This window comes from Aquarana catesbeiana, linkage group LG04 (assembly GCF_042186555.1).
Source record: "Aquarana catesbeiana isolate 2022-GZ linkage group LG04, ASM4218655v1, whole genome shotgun sequence".
Taxonomy (NCBI): domain Eukaryota; kingdom Metazoa; phylum Chordata; class Amphibia; order Anura; family Ranidae; genus Aquarana; species Aquarana catesbeiana.
Genome location: NC_133327.1, coordinates 129,307,840 through 129,327,401, shown reverse-complemented (window position 1 = coordinate 129,327,401; position 19,562 = coordinate 129,307,840). Strand labels below are relative to the sequence as shown.

At 43.1% G+C, this 19,562-nt stretch overlaps 1 protein-coding gene across 3 annotated transcripts; it reads left to right on the top strand.

The window, feature by feature from the left end:
• The first annotated feature begins 37 nt into the window (after positions 1-37).
• CEP19 (centrosomal protein 19) lies at positions 38-17,925 on the top strand. Of its 3 annotated transcripts, none has more exons than XM_073625618.1 (3): positions 38-167; positions 9,869-10,014; positions 12,883-17,922. In XM_073625618.1, exons 2-3 carry the CDS (start codon positions 9,888-9,890, stop codon positions 13,242-13,244), a joined length of 489 nt encoding a protein of 162 aa, XP_073481719.1. In that variant the 5' UTR covers positions 38-167; positions 9,869-9,887; the 3' UTR covers positions 13,245-17,922. The 3 variants fall into 3 exon arrangements, with proteins under 3 accessions (XP_073481719.1, XP_073481720.1, XP_073481721.1); XM_073625619.1 differs by lacking the exon at positions 38-167 and adding an exon at positions 9,589-9,610 and having other exon boundaries at positions 12,883-17,924; XM_073625620.1 differs by lacking the exon at positions 38-167 and having other exon boundaries at positions 9,876-10,014; positions 12,883-17,925.
• Positions 17,926-19,562: the final 1,637 nt, after the last annotated feature.

Genomic DNA, 19,562 nt, shown 5'->3' with positions numbered 1-19,562 from the left:
AATGCGTCATTCTGGGGGTAATATTGGATATTTTCATTGAGAACGGAGCACCATAATTACGACTTCTCCTTCTGATACAGAAAATAATGACCGCAGGCGCAATGAGGACAGCCCGGCTGAGGGTCTTGGCTGTTTGTTGCCAGGGTAACGCCTGTCTATAGGCTCAGGTGAGTGACTACAGCTCCTAATGTGTCTCGTTGTGAAATCCATTGAATGTTGTGTGTTCATTGGAATGTGGAATGGCTGTGGGGTGATAGCTAGAAGAAGTTTTGTTACCCGGGCGCTCTCATTACAATGTGTAGCAGCTGTAGTGTTGTTAGTGTGATCCTGAGCAGCCATTGTCAGCCTCTTGTACAGTCCTGGCATCTCCAGCTTGCCTGGACCGACTCCTATACATGTCAGGTTCATGCAGCTGAAGGAAACTGTTATTGGGAGTTGCCTGCCTGCCATAGGATCTTCAGGCTTTTAATGGGTGAGGACAAGCATGCAGCCAGTGAAGTCACCATGATCAGATCTGCAGACCTGCTGTATGTCATTGACTCAGAGAGGATGTAAGTCCCTGGCTCAGGATGACACATTTTCCATTGGACAGTAGGGATCTTAACTAGGATGCAAATGCACCTGAGCTCATCCCTATTGGTCAGAATGGCAGCCTACATGTCTAACTCAGTACAGGTTTACTTTAACCTGTTGCCATCTGCATAGCACATATCAGTGTGGCAAAAGGGTGGGCTTTAATGCCCATATGCTGCACATATGCATCACTGAGCTGCCAATGTTGCTGCGCTGAGAATGCGCTTACTGCAAAAAAAAAAAAAAAAAACAGCAAAAAAGGGAGCACCACTGTGCATTTTATTTTATCAACATACTAACAATATACATCAACAACACTGCACTTGTACATTTACTGCTGGCGGACGGCAGCCTCAGGCACCGCAACGTATGTTGTAGTGTACCTCCTGATTTAGAGGTATGCATACACCCGCCCCTTGCTGACCTGTGCTGTGATTGGACACAGTACGAGTTTCTGTACAGGTTACAGCCAATCGTTTAGGTTGTATATCATCTGTGGCCAATCACAGCAGAGATCTGTGTGTTGGTAAACACAACAAACAGATCTTGCTGGTTTTCTCCCTGTAAACAATTACAGTTCAGAACTGAAAGCAAGGAGAGACCCAGACAGATGATCTGTGAGTAAGGCAACTTTCACACTGGGGTGGTGCCGGCGTTAGCGGTAAAGCACTGCTCGTTTTAGCGGCTTTTTACTGCTGTTATAGCAGTGCTTTGCCGCCACTTTTTGGGCGGTAGCAGGGCACTTTTAACCCCCATGATGCGGCGCTTCGGAATTGATTTTCAGGCACTTTGGAAGCGGTGCCCATTCATTGGGCAGGGGCGGTTTGGGAGCGGTGTGTACACCGCCCCAAAGATGCTGCTTGCAGGACCTTTTTTCCCGTCCTGCAAGCGCACCGCCCCAGCGTGAAAGTACTTGGGCTTTCGCACTGGGGTGGGTTGGGAGGCAGTTTTCAGGTGCTTTACAGGCGCTATTTTTAGCGCTAAACGCCTGAAAACTGCCTCAGTGTGAAAGGGGTCTTAAAGCAGCACAAAATGGGGTTTATTTACTAAAACTGGGGAGTGCAAAATCCACTGCAGCTGTGCATGGTAGCCAATCAGCTTCTAACTTCAGCTTGCTCAGTTAGGCTTCATTCACACCTGGATGATTTGACGTGGGACGCATTCTGTGTCTATGGACGCAAATGCTGGACTCGGGAGCATGCCCACAAGGTAACCCCTCAGGAGAGCGCTTCTTCCAGGGGATTAACCGATGCGGGGAGGAGCCACGAGAGCCACCCGGGGACCCCAGAAGAGGAGGACCGGGGCCACACTGTACAAAACGAACTGCACAGTGGAGGTAAGTATGATATGTTTGTTATTTAAAAAATAAAATAAAAACCGAAGGTTTACAATCACTTTAAGCTTTGACAAAAAACCTGGAAGCTGATTGGTTTCTATGCAAAGCTGCACTGGATTTTGCACTCTGCCGTTTTAGTAAATCAACCCCATTGACTTGTTAGGAACACAGTTAAACCCCTTGATTGCCCTTCTGATCACTCCTGTCACTAAGCCATGGTCATTAGTACAGTATTATCACTAATAAATATTAGTGTCTCTAGCAACGTTAGTGTCCCTCCCAGCCAGTGTCTGTTAGCACTGGATTGTCCGCCACCCTATCACATTTACACTATAATTTGGTGATCACCACTGTTACTAGTATAGTGTCTGTATGGATCAGTATCTTGATCACGAGCAGAATTATACTAATGTTCCCGATAGTATAGTGTCCTCAAAAACGCAGTGTTAGCAGGATCAGCCCCAATCACTGCCAGTATTTGTGACATGTAGGAGAGTACATTTTTGCCTAAACTTATGAAGAAATATGATTTTATTGGATACATTTTATAACAGAAAGAAGAAAATGTTGCTGGGTTTTTTTTTTTCAAATTTGTCTTCTTTTATTTATATAATAAAAGATAAAAACCCCAGTGGTGATCCAATACTACCAAATGAAAGCTCTATTTCTGTGAAAAAAAATTATCTAAATTTCATTAGGGTACAATGTTGCACGACTGCACAATTGCCAGTTTAAGTAGCACAGTGCTGAATAGCAAAAAATGCAATGGTCATGAAGGGGTAAAACCTTCTGGAGGTCAAGGAGTTAAAGAGAACATACAACAAAAGTGCAAAAGTTTGCTTTCTGTCTCTATATTCAAAAACATGACTGCTGATCTACAGAGCAGAGAACAGGAGATACGTAATTCCTCTTAGGCCTTTTTGCTCTGTTGATCCCCGCTGAGCAGGCGGATGACAGGTCCATCTCCGCTCACTGTGCAGATGGACCTGTCATGGGAAGATCGGATGAAAACGGACAGCATGCCAATTTTCATCCGATCCGCTGGATGGATGGCGAACGTATCGAGATCTGTCTGTTTTGAGTGGATCTTGTCGGATCGAATGGCTGGCGGGTGTCAGCGAACACATCCCTGCTGACATCCGCCTGCCCATACAAGTCAATGGGTGGCCCGCTCGGATCCGCCTGAAAAACGGACAAGCCAATCTTTGCGGGCCGATCGTGTGAAATGGGCCTTATACAGTACTTCAGCTTGAGGTATTAGGCTCTTTCTAATTAGCAGCCTTCTTTTTATCAAAGCTGTTTGGATTAGTCTGGTAAGGATAAAAAAGAATGAAGGGCTCCACCTGCTGCCTATTGAAATTGAAATACTGTATTTATAGGCAATATTTTAGTTACCTGACTAAATTGAATACAGTGAGGGAAAAAAGTATTTGATCCCCTGCTGATTTTGTACATTTGCCCACTGACAAAGAAATAATCAGTCTATAATTTTAATGGTAGGTTTATTTTAACAGTGAGACACAGAATACAAAAAATATATCCAGAAAAACGCATTTCAAAAAAGTTATAAATTGATTTGCATTTGATTTGCAGGTTTGCACACATCTCAGGAGGGATTCTGTCCCACACATCTTTGCAGAGCCTCTGCAAGTCATTAAGGTTTCGAGGTTGACGTTTGCTAACTCGAACCTTCAGCTCCCTTCACATATTTTCTATGGGATTAAGGTCTGGAGACTGACTAGGCCACTCCAGTATCTTAATGTGCTTCTTCATGAGCCACTCCTTTGTTGCCTTGGCTGTGTGTTTGGGTCATATCCCTGGCTGAGGGAAGGAGGTTCTCACCCAAGATTTGATGGTGCATGGCCCTGTCCATTGTCCCTTTGATGTGGTGAAGTTGTCCTGTCCCCTTAGCAGAAAAACGCACCCAAAGCATAATGTTTCCACCTCCATTATTGATGGTGGGGATGGTGTTCTTGGGGTCATAGGCAGCATTCCTCCTCCTCCAAACACGGCAAATTGAGTTGATGCCAAAGAGCTTGATTTTGGTCTCCTCTTACCACAACACTTTCAACCAGTTCTCCTCTGAATCATTCAGATGTTCATTAGCAAACTTCATATGGGCCTGTACATGTGCTTTCTTGAGCAGGGGGACCTTGCAGGCATTGCAGGATTTCAGTCCTTCACGGCGTAGTGTGTTACCAATTGTTTTCTTGGTGACTATGGTCCCAGCTGCCTTGAGGTCATCAGGAATTTCTCTAAGTTCTCAACATCATTCAGATATCGGCTTTTTCAGCCGGCAATTCCCTACACCATAAGAACGATCATAGCGGCTGGTCAGCCGTTTGATCGCTCTTATGGGCGTCCCCCCCATCCCGCCACCCTCTGGTGCTTCTACCGTTTCACCGCTACCATCGATCCGCCGGCCACGGATGTTTACCATAGAGATTTCCGGCGGACCAGATGGTCGCCGGAGTCTCTATGATCGTTCGGAGGCCGGGCGCGATGTTATGACATCACGCCTGGCCTCTGCATTCAAACAAACAGCGCCACCTCGGCTGGGAGGCTGAGATCTTTTTTTATTTTTTTTTATTTCAACTGTACCAGCCTAAAGATGAGATGTGGGGTCTTATTGACCCCATATCTCACTGTAAAGAGGACCGATCATGCCATATTGCTATTACAAGGGATGTTTACATTTTTTTTATTTTTTAAAAAGTGTTAAACTAAAAAATTTAAAGTAAAATTATCAATTAAAAAAAAAAACATTTAAAGTGCCCCTGTCCCGGGGAACACATACGTAAGTCATGCCCACATATGAAAACGGTGTTCAAACCACACATGTGAGGTATTGCCACAAACGTTAGATTGGGAGCAATAATTCTAGCCCTAGACCTCCTCTGTAACTCTAAACGTGTAACCAGTAAAAAATGAAAACATCACCTATAGGCATTTTTAAGTACCAAAGTTTGGCGCCATTCCATGAGTGTGTGTAATTTTGAAGCATGACATGTTTGGTATCTATTTACTCAGCATAACTTCATCTTTCACATTATGCAAAAAAAATGGGCTAACTTTACAGTTTTTTTGTTTTTAACCACTTGCTTACTGGGCACTTAAACCCCCCTCCTGCCCTGACCAATTTTCAGCTTTCAGCGCTGTCACACTTTGAATGACAATTGCGCGGTCATACAACACTGTACCCAAATGAAATTTTTATCATTTTTTTTCCCCACAAATAGAGCTTTCTTTTGGTGGTATTTAATCACAGCTGGGATTTTTATTTTTTGCTAAACAAACAAAAAAGATGGAAAATTTTGAAAAAAAAAATCATGTTTCATAGTTTGTTATACAATTTTGCAAACAGGTAATTTTTCTCCTTCATTGATATTCGCTGATGAGGCGGCACTGGGGGGTACTGATAGGCTGCACTGATGGGCACGGATAGGCACAGTTAAGGCGGCACTGATAGGCACAGATAAGGCGGCACTGATGGCCACTGATGGGTGGCACTGATGGGCACTGATAGGTACCACTGATGAGGGGCACTGATGGGTGGCACTGATGGGTGGCAGTGATGGGGGGGCACTGATGGGCACTGGTAGGTGACACTGATGGGCACTGATAGGTGGCACTGATGTGCAGCACTCTTGTTGTGGCACTGATTGTGGGCGCTGATGGGTGGCACTGTGGGCGCTGATGGGTGGCACTGATGGGTGGCACTGTGGGCACTGATGGGTGGCACTGTGGGCACTGATGGGTGACACTGGTAGGCGGCACTGCTGCCTATTGCTAGGTGTCACTGGCAGGGGGCACTAATGATCGCCGTGATCGGGACTGATGTCCCTCTCACGGCTAGCCGGTGATCGGCTTTTTTTTCCTTCTCACGCTGTCAGCGCGAGGAGAAAAAATAGCCGATTACCGGCTCTGTTTACATCACATGATCAGCTGTCATTGGCTGACAGCTGATCACGTGGTAAGGGGTCGGGACCGACCCCTTACTCCGATCTGTGATCAGGTGAGTCTTATAGACTCGCTGATCACCGAGCGCGCCCCTCGCGCCCTGCAGGGGGCTCGCAGGCCGCTCGTGCACAGGACGACGTCAATAGACATCGTCCCGGCAAAGCAGGTCCGCGCTGTTGCTGTCATTCGGCAATAGCGCGGATCTGAACAGGTTTAAGCATAAAACTGTTTGTTTTTTTTCCCCAAAAAAAAAACACGTTTGAAAAATACTGTGTGAGATAAAAAGTTGCAATGACTGCCATTTTATTCATTTAATGTTTGGGGGTTCTATGTAATTTTCTAGCAAAAGGGTGGGCAAAAGGGTGTACAGGTACGTCCCCTTTAAGAAGTGGTGCTGCGGGTGTGACCACGGGTCCCGCAGACTCGATGTCTGCCGGGTGCCCGCGATCGTGTCACGGGAGGTAGAACGGGGAGATGCTTTTGTAAACAAAGCATTTCCCTGTTCTGCCTAGTGACAGGACAGACATCACTGCTCTCTGTCATCGAGAACAGTGATCGCTGTCATGTGAGGTGTAGCCCTCCCCCACAGTTAGAATCACTCCCTAGGACACACTTAGCCCTTCATCACTCCCTAGTGGTTAACCCCTTCACTGCCAGTGTCATTTACACAGTAATCAATGCATTCTTATAGCACTGATCGCTGTATAAATGACAATGGTCCCAAAATAGTGTCAAGTGTTCGATCTGTCCGCCATAATGTCGTAGTCCCGATAAAAATCGCAGATCGCTGCCATTACTAATAAAAAAAATAAATAAAAATAAAAATGCCATAAAACTATCCCCTATTTTGTAGACGCTATAAATTTTGCTCAAACTAATCAATATACGCTTATTGCGTTTTTTTTTTGTTTTTTTTTTACCAAAAATATGTAGAAGAATACGTATCGACCTAAACTGAGGAAAAAATTTGTTTTTTATATATTTTTTGGGGATATTTATTATAGCAAAAAGTAAAAAATACTGCGTTTTTTTTTTTTTTTTTCAAAATTGACGCTCTTCTTTTTGTTTATAGCGCAAAAAATAAAAACCGCAGAGTCGACCAAATACCACCAAGAGAAAGCTCTATTTCTGGGGGGAAAAAAAACGTCAATTTTGTTTGGGTACAACGTCACACGACCGCGCAATTGTCAGTTAAAGCGAAGCAGGGCCGAATGGCAAAAAGTGCTCTGGTCAGAAAGGGGGTAAATCCTTCCGGGGCTGAAGTGGTTAAACCCGAACACATATAAATTACACAGATTCTGAGGCTAATTTATGCAGATAAGGCAACAAGTGAGTTTAATTACCACCTTAATCAGCCTCAGAACCTGTGTAATTAATATGTGTTGGGGTTTAAAGGGATGAGGTGGCAACCCTACTGTACAAGTTTCTACTTATTTATTAGGTCTGAACATAATAATAACAAAGAAAAGATACAAAAAAAAAAAGACTATACATTTCATTTACCAAGTGGTCCATTGCTGCATGGCATGTTTGTGAAAACTATTTTGCCTTTCTGTAGACATTTGAGATAAAAATCTTCTATGTATTTTTTTAAAAGGATTTACGCTAGTTTAAAAAAAAAATGAAAGAAATAGTATAGTGCAAAAGAGTAGTGAATAGTTTCCTAAATAGATGAAATTATAAGATGGAGGTAAAAAGGCAGTTCTATAAAAGAGTTGATCAAATCACAGCTTTATAAAGTAGGACTGTAAGGATAGCAATATACGTTAACGTGTCTCTCATTCAGGCTAAACAAAAGAAATGAGTAGATTTCCACATTAATGGTAAGCAGCAATGATGGAGGAATCTCCCCTGTTGGCTATTGTATTCTGACACCCTCTGCTCCTGTGGCTTTCAGAATACCCAAACAGTGACTACAACCCCTGGCAAAAAATGATGGAATCACCAGTCCCTGAGGATGTTCCTTCAGTTGTTTATTGTAGAAAAAAAAAAGCAGATCACAGACATGGCCAAAAACTAAAGGCATTTCAAATGGCAACTTTCTGGCTTTAAGAAACACTAAAAGAAATCAAGAAAAATTATTGTGGTGGCCAGTAACAGTTAGATTTATATAACAAGCACAGGGAATAAATGATGGAATCACTCAACTGAGGAAAAAATTATGGAATCATGAAAAACAAGCAAACAAAATAACACTCCAACACATCACTAGTACTTTGTCGCACCACCTCTGGCTTTTATAACTGCTTGCAGTCTCTGAGGCATTGACTTAATGAGTGATAAACAGTACTCTTCATCAATCTGGCTCCAGCCTTCTCTGATTGCTGTTGCCAAATCATCTTTGCAGGTTGGAGCCTTGTCATGGACCATTTTCTTTAACTTCCACCACAGATTTTCAATTGGATTGAGATCCGGACTGTTTGCAGGCCATGACATTGACCTTATGTGTCTTTCTTCAAGGATTTTTTTCACAGTTTTTGCTCTATGGCAAGATGCATTATCATCTTGGTAAATGATTTCATCATCCCCAAACATCCTTTCAATAGATGGGATAAGAAAAGTGTCCAAATGTTCAATGTAAACCTGTGCATTTATTGAAGATTTAATGACAGCCATCTCCCCAGTGCCTTTACCTGACATGCAGCCCCATATCATAATTGTCTGCGGAAATTTGCATGTTTTCTTCAGACAGTCGTCTGCATAAATCTCATTGGAACGGCACCAAACAAAAGTTCCAGCATCATCACCTTGCAGATTCGAGATTCATCACTGAATATGACTTTCATCCAATCATTCACAGTCCACGATTGCCTTTCCTTAGCCCATTGTAACCTTGTTTTTTTGTGTTTAGGTGTTAGAGATGGCTTTCTTTTAGCTTTTCTGTATGTAAATCCCATTTCCTTTAGGCGGTTTCTTACAGTTCGGTCACAGATATTGACTCCAGTTTCCTCCCATTTGTTCCTCATTTGTTTTGTTGTACATTTTCTGTTTTCAAGGCATATTGCTTTAAGTTTTCTGTCTTGACGCTTTGATGTCTTTGATTGCCATTTGCCATTTGAAATGCCTTTTAGTTTTTGGCCATGTCTGTGATCTGCTTTTTTTTCTACAACAATAAACAACTGAAGGAACATCCTCAGGGACTGGTGATTCCATAATTTTTGCCAGGGGTTGTACATCGGATTGGTTGCAGTCACTGTTAAGCTGAGAATTTTCTGACCAACTCTTTTGATTTTGGGATCAAAGCTAGTCGAGTTGGGTGGTACTGACAGGGGCACCGGCAGCTCAAACTCCAGCCGATCTAACAGGAATCAGCCGAAATTTAAGCTGTGTTTGGCCCACATTAGAGATTACACATAAATTCCATCTTTAAAGTACAGGAATGCAGGTTAAGTGATTTTAGGGCAGGGTAGCAGCTGCTTAATGGAGACCTGTAATGAGAAAACTATTGGAGACCATTGCTGACATTTCCTGGCTGTCATTCTGTTCTAATGTCTATATTACTTTCAGAGTCATTGACCTGGAACACATATGCAGATCAGGAGGTCTGACATTACTTGCTGTATGTCTGTGACTCAGAAAGCATGGAAATCAGAGACATCCAGGTATCTTGGATTTTCAATAGGAGGCCAGTAATGGCAGCCTTCATATTTCTTTCAGCACAGGTTCCCATTCAGAAGACATCAGAGTCATAGGTTAAACAGTTTACAGAGCTGTCCTCTGCCTCTATGTAACTAGCTAAGGGTAAGTTAACAAGACTCTCGAACCAAAATAATGCCCTCTTTTTACAGGCTTAGGTATTTTCGATCCAATCAGGTGCCAGCTTTCTCATTCATACCTATACTACACAAAGGACAAATCCAGTGGGTTTCTGGGGAAAGACCTCCACTTTTCTTTCTATCATTGTTATAAAATGTTGCCCCTGTTAGTAGCCAGATTGATGTGAGTGTGATAAAGTCATAAGATCATCTTCATTTTTATCCCCTATCTTTTGATTTTAAGGTGGCAGGCTATCGGTGCCATGAGCTGCAAGGCCAGGAAGTGCGGTATACGGTTTAAACCACCAGCCATTGTCCTGGTATATGAGAAGACCGAAGGGAAGACTCGGCAACGCATCATGCCTATCAGGAATTTCTCTAAGTTCTCAGGTACAGGATATTTTTCAAAGTTTAAAGGTAACCTTTTATGAGAAACACATCAGAGCTGTCACTGCAAATCACCTTCTGAATATGCTAGTTGCCTGGCTACTACACTAACCAACTGGGTTCAGTAATTGACCTGGGACAAGCATGCATATTTGTAAAGGCATACAGGTAAGTATATGGTAAGGTACACAAAGTATAGAAGCACAAGAGTAAATGTGACAGCCAGCAAACTAGCATTTACAGAGGAAGAAGCAGCAAAGGCAGCCTCATGTCTCTCTCAGGAAAGGTTTATTCCAGCCTGTCTCTTACTATGCTTAAAAATGTTCCCTTCTGCCTCCTGCTACCTATCCTGTGTCAAAAAGATGTGTACACTTTACTCCTCATCTCATTTTAGTCCACTCCAGTCACGTTACGCAATCCCCATTAGGCCTCATTCACACTGGCCGTTTTTACAGCTGCTGTTTTGGGCGTCAGACATTTTTTTTTAACTGCCTCTAAACTCCCCTGCATGTTATCCTATGTGTTCACATAGGCTTTTATCAGCGTTTTTTGGCAGGAGAGTTTAGTGGCAGGAAAAAACCCCTCTGTCAGCGCTTTATGGAGCAGCAGCGTTTTGGCAGAAAAAACGCTGACAGCTCCTAAACTCTACTAAACTCTGGACACCAGCTTTTTTTTTTAAGTGGAGGTCGCCGGCGTCCTTAACAGCCAGTGATCATCTGGTTGTTAAGGAGTGGCCGGGAAGTCAGCAGCTGTATCCTTAACAATGGATGAGTCATCAGCTGTCAGCGGGGTTCCCACTGACAGCTGAATGTAAAAAAAAAAAACATTGTCCGTTGTTGAAGCCAGCCTCTGCATCCTTAACAACGGATGAGTTATCAGTTGTCAGCGGAATCACCGCTGACAGCTGAATGTTAAAAAAAAAAAAACATTGCGGGCAATACAAAAATGTGAAAAAACAGCATGGGCCCCCCCCAGTCCATACCAGACCCTGTCAAACGATGTCTGGTATATGGCGGACACTTGCGCCAAGACTTTAGTTTTTTTCTTTCTTTTTTCAGGTTGCCACTGGTGGCGGGCGGTGTGATTGATGATGGATCTACAGCGGGGGACATTTTTTAAAATTTTTATATAAAGGACTTGTCAAACTTGTATTGTGTTTTACTATGTCTTTACTATGTACCCCTACTCATTCACATGGTGGGGATTTCTTTGGACCCCCCACCCCAAAGCACCCCCCATGTTGAAGGCATGTGGCCTGGTATGCGCTGGTATCACACATCATTTTTTTCACATTTTTGTATTGCCAACAATGTTTTTTTTTTTTTTACATTCAGCTGTCAGTGGGGAACCCCGCTGACAGCTGATGACTCATCCATTGTTAAAGCATAGGTCCACCGAATTTTTTTTTTTTTGTACAAATACTGCAGCTGCTGACTTTTAAAATAAGGACACTTACCTGTCCAGGGTGCCCGCAATGTTGGCACCCGAAGCCGATCTATCCCTTGGCTGTCGGGTGCTGCCGCCGCCATTTTCGGTGAGGGAATCAGGAAGTGAAGCCTTGCGGCTTCACTTCCTGGTTCCCTACTGCGCATGCGTGACTCGCGCTGTGCTATCCCACTGGTCCCTGCTATCTTCTGGGACCTGTGTGTCTCCCAGAAGACAGCGGTGGGGGGGCGAGAAGGTGCCGGAAGTGGCGTAGATACCCGCGGGTGGCTCGGGTATCTATGCCCGAAAGTGGGAGCAAAACACCTGTATTAGACAGGTATCTGCTTCCCCTCCCCCCTGAAAGGTGCCAAATGTGACACCAAAGGGGGGGAGGAACCGGAAAAGCGGAAGTTCCATTTTTGGGTGGAACTCCGCTTTAAGGACGCAGCTGCTGGCTTCCTCGTCTGCTCCTTAATGCTGATTCTGGCGGCCTCGCTCCTTAATGCTGCAGCTACTAAAGGTAGCTTACACACTAGGCTAAACACTGCTAAAAGCCAGCAAAAAACGTTAGCGTTTTTTTTTGTCCAGCGTTTCCAAAGCAGTTTTTAGCTTTCTAGTGTGCATGAAGTCTTATCAGTAAGTGGTGGCTGCAGGGGAGAGGAGGGAGCGTTCAACATCACACCTGGGAATTCCAGGAGCTGTAATGTCACTGATAGGCTCTTATGAGCCAGCTGTTGTCCCACTCCCTCCTATTCCTGCAGCCACCACTTACTGACATAGCCAAAGCTGTGGGATCACATGGCAAGACCGAAGTGGACTAAAATAAGACAAGTATACAGATCTTTCTTACACTAGTTAGGCAGAATAGGTAGGGGAAGAAGGGAGGGAACATTTTTGAGGCATAGTTTGTCTTGGGCTGGAATTCTACTTTAAAGGAGACCTGTTAAGAGAGATACACAGATGGTACTGACCAGGAAGCTGTCAGAGTTTGATGGGAAGCACTGTGCAATTTAGCATAGCCTGATTGCTCTGCCACTCCTTGTGTATGGAGATTACAGGAGGCCGATAGCAACACAGGTAATTTATTTTTATTATATATATATATATATATATATATATATATATATATATATATAAACATCTTATGGAATAAAGGGGAACTTTAAATAACTTATCTAGTTATCTTTTTTTTTTTTTACATAAACCAGTCAATGAAAAACAATGCAGTGTTTTAGTGGCCTATCAATTATATGTCCTTATTTATGTATCATCGTATTTATTCGCGCATAGATAAACCCATATTATAAATCAACTATAAAAATATTCTGTGTACCTTCTGATAATGACTGCATTAAAATAAAAATGGGAAGTCTTGCTATGGGATATTTTATTTGGGTAATTTGTATAACATTCTCAGCTCATCTTGCTGACTTATTCTTTTTGTAGACTGCAGCCGAGCAGCAGAGCAGCTTAAAAACAATCCACGACACAAGCAGTACTTGGAGCAGGTATCGCTGAAACAGCTGGAAAGGCTTTATAAGCTCCTTAGGGGACATTTAAAGGAGGAGACTTTGGAGGCAAGCCTGGATGGGATTCGGAAGGAGGAAAGTATTGATCCAGATGAAGATCTCAACAAACTGGATGACAAGGAACTGGCCAAAAGAAAGAACTTAATGGATGAGCTTTTTGAGAAAAATAGGAAAAAGAAAGATGACCCAGACTTTGAGTACAACGTGGAAGTGGATTTCAACCAGGGTGAAGTAGTGGAGAGCTGTGGGTGGGATGATAACTCTGAAGATGGCTTCTGACTACAACCTTAAAAATATGAATTAACACTACAATACTGTTTGAATGTATGGAAATCCTTGGAAATTTTGATATAATATATACAGTATATCTAATCGAATCTGACAGTTTGAACAAAGACACAGCAGTTTTTTTTTTTACTTATTTAGAGGATGTGCAATCAATATATTATTAATGGGAAAAGATGTAAAGGGTCCCCTTTTGTATTACCACACAATATACAGCAAAGTATGTTGTGCGTAGAAGAGACAGTATGCAACATCAGATCTCATCTTCAGCTTGATGGTTCAAGCACTGGTTGTTGGGGGCAGCAAGACTAATCTTTTCCCAGATACAGACATCACCTCTTTCTGGGAAATATCAGGTCATATGTAAGCCAGCCTAGGCTAAATTCCCTCCAGTGTATTCTGAATCTGTTCTTGGGATCCCCCCCTCCCCCAATAGTTGCAGCTAGAGCTGCTCTAGTTGGAAGCCAAGGGGAATGTGCAATCTTATCAAAAAGTTCAGTATATTCATACAGTATTCAGTATATGTTAACAAAGCCAGCTTGTCAACTGACATGGCAGAGCAGCTCCAGGCTCTGGAAAGATCCCAATTTTGTCAGGATCCACCCAGCTGCCTGATTGACAGCTGGTCTCAGTGTGTAAGTGAGAGCCTGAGCCAGCTACACCCACTCCCTCCCCAGCCTGGCCCTCCAGTGAGAACTGGAGGAGCAGAGTGGAGAGTTGTGACTGCAGTCATTGCTCTCTTCTCTGTATCAGTCCGAGAACTGAGCAATCGTGTGATCGCTTAGTTCTCAATCTTAGAGCTGATGTGGGACAACTTTTTAAAACCCCAAACTTCTCATTTAAACTGCTTGTATTTGAAAAATACATTTAAAAAAGTATTAATTAATACTTGGCTTTAGGCTGGGTTCACACTATTGCGAATTGGATGCGGGTTCCCTGCATTCATTTCGCAATAGCAGGAGATTTTGACCGGCTCTCTATGGAGCCGGTTCACATATCTCCGCTGCGGCTCCGCTGCAATTTGCATCTTTTGGTCCATTTCAGGTCTGAATTCAGCCAAAAAACTTGAGCTGAAATCGGACCTGAAACAGTGAACTGGGACGCACCAGACCCCTGCTGTGAGCCACATGAGAATATAATTGTGAGCCCAGCCTTAAAGTGTATGTAAACTCCTAACTATTACCTTTACTGATTTACTCCCTTTTGGTCTAATAAATACACAATTGAAAGCATTTTGATATACAGTACCTGTTTCCCGAGTGCCAAAAACACCAGATGATCCTGCCAAAAAGCCTGTGTCATTCTGTTCACTCTGCAGTTTTACCTCAAGCACTGTTATTAGCCCCAGCCAATTCAGCTCTGTGGACTACAGAACTCCTCCTGCTTCTATTATAAAGATGAGGAGATGTTCTGTAATCCTAACACACTTTCTGTCATAGAGTGACAACACTGCTTCTCCAGTACAGTAGAGTTAGTGAGCAGTGTCACCCTACAGGGGTCTCCATACTCTGGCCCTCCAGTTGTTCAGGAACTACAATTTCCATCATGTCTAGTCATGTCTGTGAATGTCAGAGTTCTACAAGGCCTCATGGGATGTGTAGTCCTGCAACAGCTGGGGGGCCATAGTTTGGAGATCCCTGCGAGCGTAGAACAAGAAGTGTGTTATTGGCAGAATAACCAGATCGAAAAAGGAAAAAAAGTCTGGAACAAAAAAGACAACCAATGCAGATGCCACATCTAATGACTTGTGACCTGCAATATATATATTTTTTTAGGTTCAGAGAACATCTCACATGGTAATAGTAACTTCCTTTTTCTCTGCTGCTGGTATCACCAATCATATTTAGACTTCCAATGTAGAGTTACATTTTGTGGCTGGGAAAAGTACTTTTATAAATCACACTTTCTGTGTGTAAAAGATACACACAGATTCGCCTCCTGCATCAAAATCAGGGGTTCACAAATCCTCAGAATTTTTAAAAAAGTGAATGGTGTGGACGGGTTCACTTCTGCAGGGCTTGGGTAAGAAACTGAAGTGCAGAGCAGCCAAACCACACCCTCTGTGTGCATCTCAAGGCTTATTTTACATTGAAAAGAATAAAGTATTTATTAAAAGAATTGTATATATATAGCATCATATTGAAACAGGTAAAGAAAACTGTACATAACATACTTCTGTTTAAGCAGTTACAGTCAAATATAATTGTATTGGACCACTGGGTTTGGTTGAACAAGTTGAAGTTATAACCTGATTGGCTACAATGCACAGCTGCACCAGGTTTTGCCCTCCCTAGTTTTAGTAAATCAACCACAGTCTGTCCTAACAAAGGTTTAAAGGTATAGAGGCCGGGCTTCTTGCATTGTATGTCAATGAGAACAGACTTGGTACAGCTAAAAAAAAAAACCTTACTGTTAACCATGACACCTCCTCCTGAGAAACCTCTACAGTGCCTTGCAAAAGTATTCACCCCCCCCTGGCATTTTTCATGTTTTGTTGCCTCACAGCCTGGAATTAACATGGATTGTTTGAGGATTTGCATCATTTAATTTACAGAACATGCCCACAACTTTAAAGATTTTTTTTTTTATTGTGAAGCAAACAACAAATAGGACAAAATAACAGAAAAAGTCAATGTGCATAACTATTCACCCCCCTAAAGTCAATACTTTGTAGAGCCACCTTTTGCGACTATCACAGCTCTAAGTCACTTTGGATAAGTCTCTATGAGCTTGCCACATCTTACCACTGGGATTTTTGTCCATTCCTCCTTGCAAAACTGCTCCAGCTCCTTCAAGTTGGATGATTTGCACTTGTGAACAGCAATCTTTAAGTCTGACCACAGATTTACTATTGGATTGAAGTCTGGGCTTTGACTAGGCCATTCCAACATATTTTGGCCACTCTGCCATAAAGCCCAACTCTATGGAGCGTACGGCTTATTGTCGTCCTATGTACAGATACTCCAGTCTCTTCTGTGGAAAATCTTCAGCTCCTCCAGGGTTACCTTAGGTCTGTAGTCTGCCTCTCTGATTAATGCCCCCCTGTGAGTTTTGGTGTGTGGCCTTCTCTTGGCAGGTCTGCTGTTGTGCCATGTTCTTTCCATTTGGTTATGATAGATTTAATGGTGCTCCTAGGGATCATCAAAGATTTGGATATTTTTTTATAACCTAACCCTGACTTGTACTTCTCAACAACATTGTCCCTTACTTGTTTGGAGAGTTCCTTGGTTTCATGGCATTGTTTGGTTAGTGGTGCCTCTTGCTTAGGTGTTACAGCCTCTGAGGCCTTTCAAAAAGGTGTAAATATGTAATGACAGATCATGTAACACTTAGATTGCACACAGGAGGACATCATTTCATTAATTATGTGACTTCTGAAGGTAATTGGTTGCACCAGAGCTGTTTATGGGCTTCATAACAAAGGGGGTGAATACATACGCACATGCCAATTATCATTTTTTTATTTCTGAAAAATAGTTTTATGTATATATTTTTCTCATTTTATTTTGCCAACACAGACTATTGTGTTCTGATCCATCACATATAATTCAGATTAAAAAAACATTTTTTTAACTTTTTTTCTAACTAAAGGCTGTAATGTAACAAAATAGGTAAAAAGCCAAGGGGGGTGAATACTTTTGCAAGGCACTGTAAAAAGTAAGAAATATTTAAAGAAAAACAAAATCAAACATGCTGTGTAAATGGGAACACATAACAAACATACAGCGGGGTTTGACTGCAAAAGTAGAAACACGCTTTAAGTCCCGGTTCACACTGGTGTGGGAAAACCTGTGATTCCTGTGCAGGTTTCCACATCGCACCTGAATCGCAGGCGGTTTGCACTGACATCTGTGAACCGCTACAGGTGTCAATGTAAACTTAATGACACCCCCAAATCGGTTCACAGATCACAGTGCGAACTGTGAAATGGTACAGAAATCAGATCGCATGGGTGTTCACACCCATGCGATCCGATTCCAGTTCGGACCAAAAAAAGGTCCTGCACCATTTTGGTGCAAATACGATTTCAGCCATGCAGTTTATTTGGCTGAATTTGCATCTCACAGACATCGCATGTGATGTGCACAGCAATACGGTGCGAATCACATGTCTGGCATCGCACTAGTGTGAACCCAGCCTAAGTGGAAAACAATCAGTAGATCCAGAGATATGGATCTCGACATCGTGGGCTGTTCATTCCACCTCCTAAACCTTCATATTGCATTAAACAACCAATAGGGAGGACTGGCAGGCGAAAAGAACAGAGCCAAATTAAACTTTTACAGGAAAAGTTGAGATTTGCAAAATTTCAGCTGCTTACAGCTCTGCATCTACTGCTTCTTTTGACACGTAATTTTGTTCCAAGGTAACCTTTGCAAATGCATTGTGAATCATGTTCTCTGTTTCAATTGATGCTGAGATAAAATTACGGGTTTACTTTAAGTGCTGCTATTACTTGGAAAGGTTTATTTCTATGCCAGGGTCATTTTCAGTGATCGCTGTGTACTGTATTGCAGTGACCTTAAGATAAAAGGGGCTTTGGCAGGCCGTGCACACTATTGTCATGTGATCTCATCTGTCTTTCAATAATGGCGAAATGTGGTAGCAAGTTTTTGTTTATATATATATTATTTTGTTGTGTTTTATCCATTAAAATGACTGTGTATGTCAAAGTGTCAATTATGTTCTACATTGTGTTTAGCTGCATTTTTAACCACTTGCCCTCTGGAAGATATACCCCCCCTTCATTACCAGACCATTTTTTGCTTTTTTTGGCACCACGTTGCCTTAACTGACAATTGCGCGGTAATGCAATGCTGTACATTTAACACACACACACACAGAGCTTTCTTTTGGTAGTATTTGATTACCACTGCTTTTTTTTATTTTTTGCACTATAAACAAAGGCTGACAATTTTGAAAACAAATAAAACAATATTTTTCTTTATCGTACATCACAGGACACAGAGCACCATAATAATGACTATGTGGGTTATACGCTTACCTTTAGGTGATTGGACACTGGCAACCAATAGTAAGATGGTTCCTCCTATATAACCCGTCCTATACCGGAGGCACCTCAGTTTTTTCACCACTGTCTTGAAGGTGATGGTCATGGCTGTTGAAGCTCTTCAATTATCTTCAAAGATGTCCCACCGAGGACATCATAATCGGATCCATTCGGATGGCATAACAAAAGCTAAAGTGAATGGTACCCGAACCTCGGTTCAAGAACGAGGTATTGCTTGTAATGTGTCCTATATAGGCGCTGGACCCTTGTTAAGTTGATATTCCTGGTCAATCTTGCCCAAGGTAAAACCAGAAAGGGTGCTTTACAGGTCCAGGGGTGTGGACCCCAAAATATGGGGGGACCCAGTCCCTGAAGCTCCTTAGAGGCGCTACCCACCGTGATGGGGGAAGATTGGGCCTGGTAAAACAGGCCCTGCTGCTTGGGATGGTGAGTACTCCCTTTGGGAATTTATTATATATATGTATGTATTCCCTCTGAAACCTGCTGGTAAACCTTGAAACCTGTGTCTTACAGATGCCTGGTATGGCGCACGTTTTTGATCAGGTGTGCGCAAATGTGTGTGCGGCTTCGGTGTGCGCGCCGTCGGTGTTAGCGTGCACCACTGCTGTGCGCGTCACGGATGCGCCGCGTGCGTCAGGACGGCGCATGCGCTGCGCGGCGGGCATGCCGCTGATGCGCACACTCACTCTCAAGCTTAGGCTTTATAGGGATGGAGCTCCTGGCGTGTGCGTGGACAGCACAGAGCAATATTTGGGCACGTGAGTCTGGAGGTCTTGGACACAGTGGTGACAGGTTGAAGGCTGGTTGTAGTTTGTGGGGAGTACTCCTTTTCTTCCTCGTGTGTAAGCAATGTCTTCCAGAAAATGAGGTATAGGGAACAAGGCTAGCACAGGGGTAAGAGTATCTCCTTTAAAAACCAACCCCATGCTGATGCAGCCTCAGTTTCTCCTGAAAGACCTGTGGCATCTGGCCTGGCTGAGCCATTGCATTTGTCAGGCATAGTGGCCACTACCAATATACCTGCCTCTGCTTATGTTACAAAGGAGGATTTGGCATCTGCCTTAGCGGGCCTTGAGGGCAAAATAGCTGGCATGATTGCCTCTGTAACACGGGGGGGGGGGGAGCCTAATAGATCTCCCTCCCCTGAGCCTGGGCCAAGTGGAGAGTCACTAGAGCACCAGGACTCTTATAGCCAGATGGGTCCAGGTGATCTGGAACCAGAATGGGCAGAGGATTTGGAAGAGGTGGTCATAAAAGACCGAGAGGAAGGAGAGGCTGAA

Bases quoted from the DNA above. Each gene is read 5' to 3' on its own strand.
- CEP19 (XM_073625620.1), top strand. From the start codon at position 9,888: ATGAGCTGCAAGGCCAGGAAGTGCGGTATACGGTTTAAACCACCAGCC. The intron at 10,015-12,882 runs GTACAGGATATT...TTCTTTTTGTAG, and splicing joins GAATTTCTCTAAGTTCTCAG to ACTGCAGCCGAGCAGCAGAG.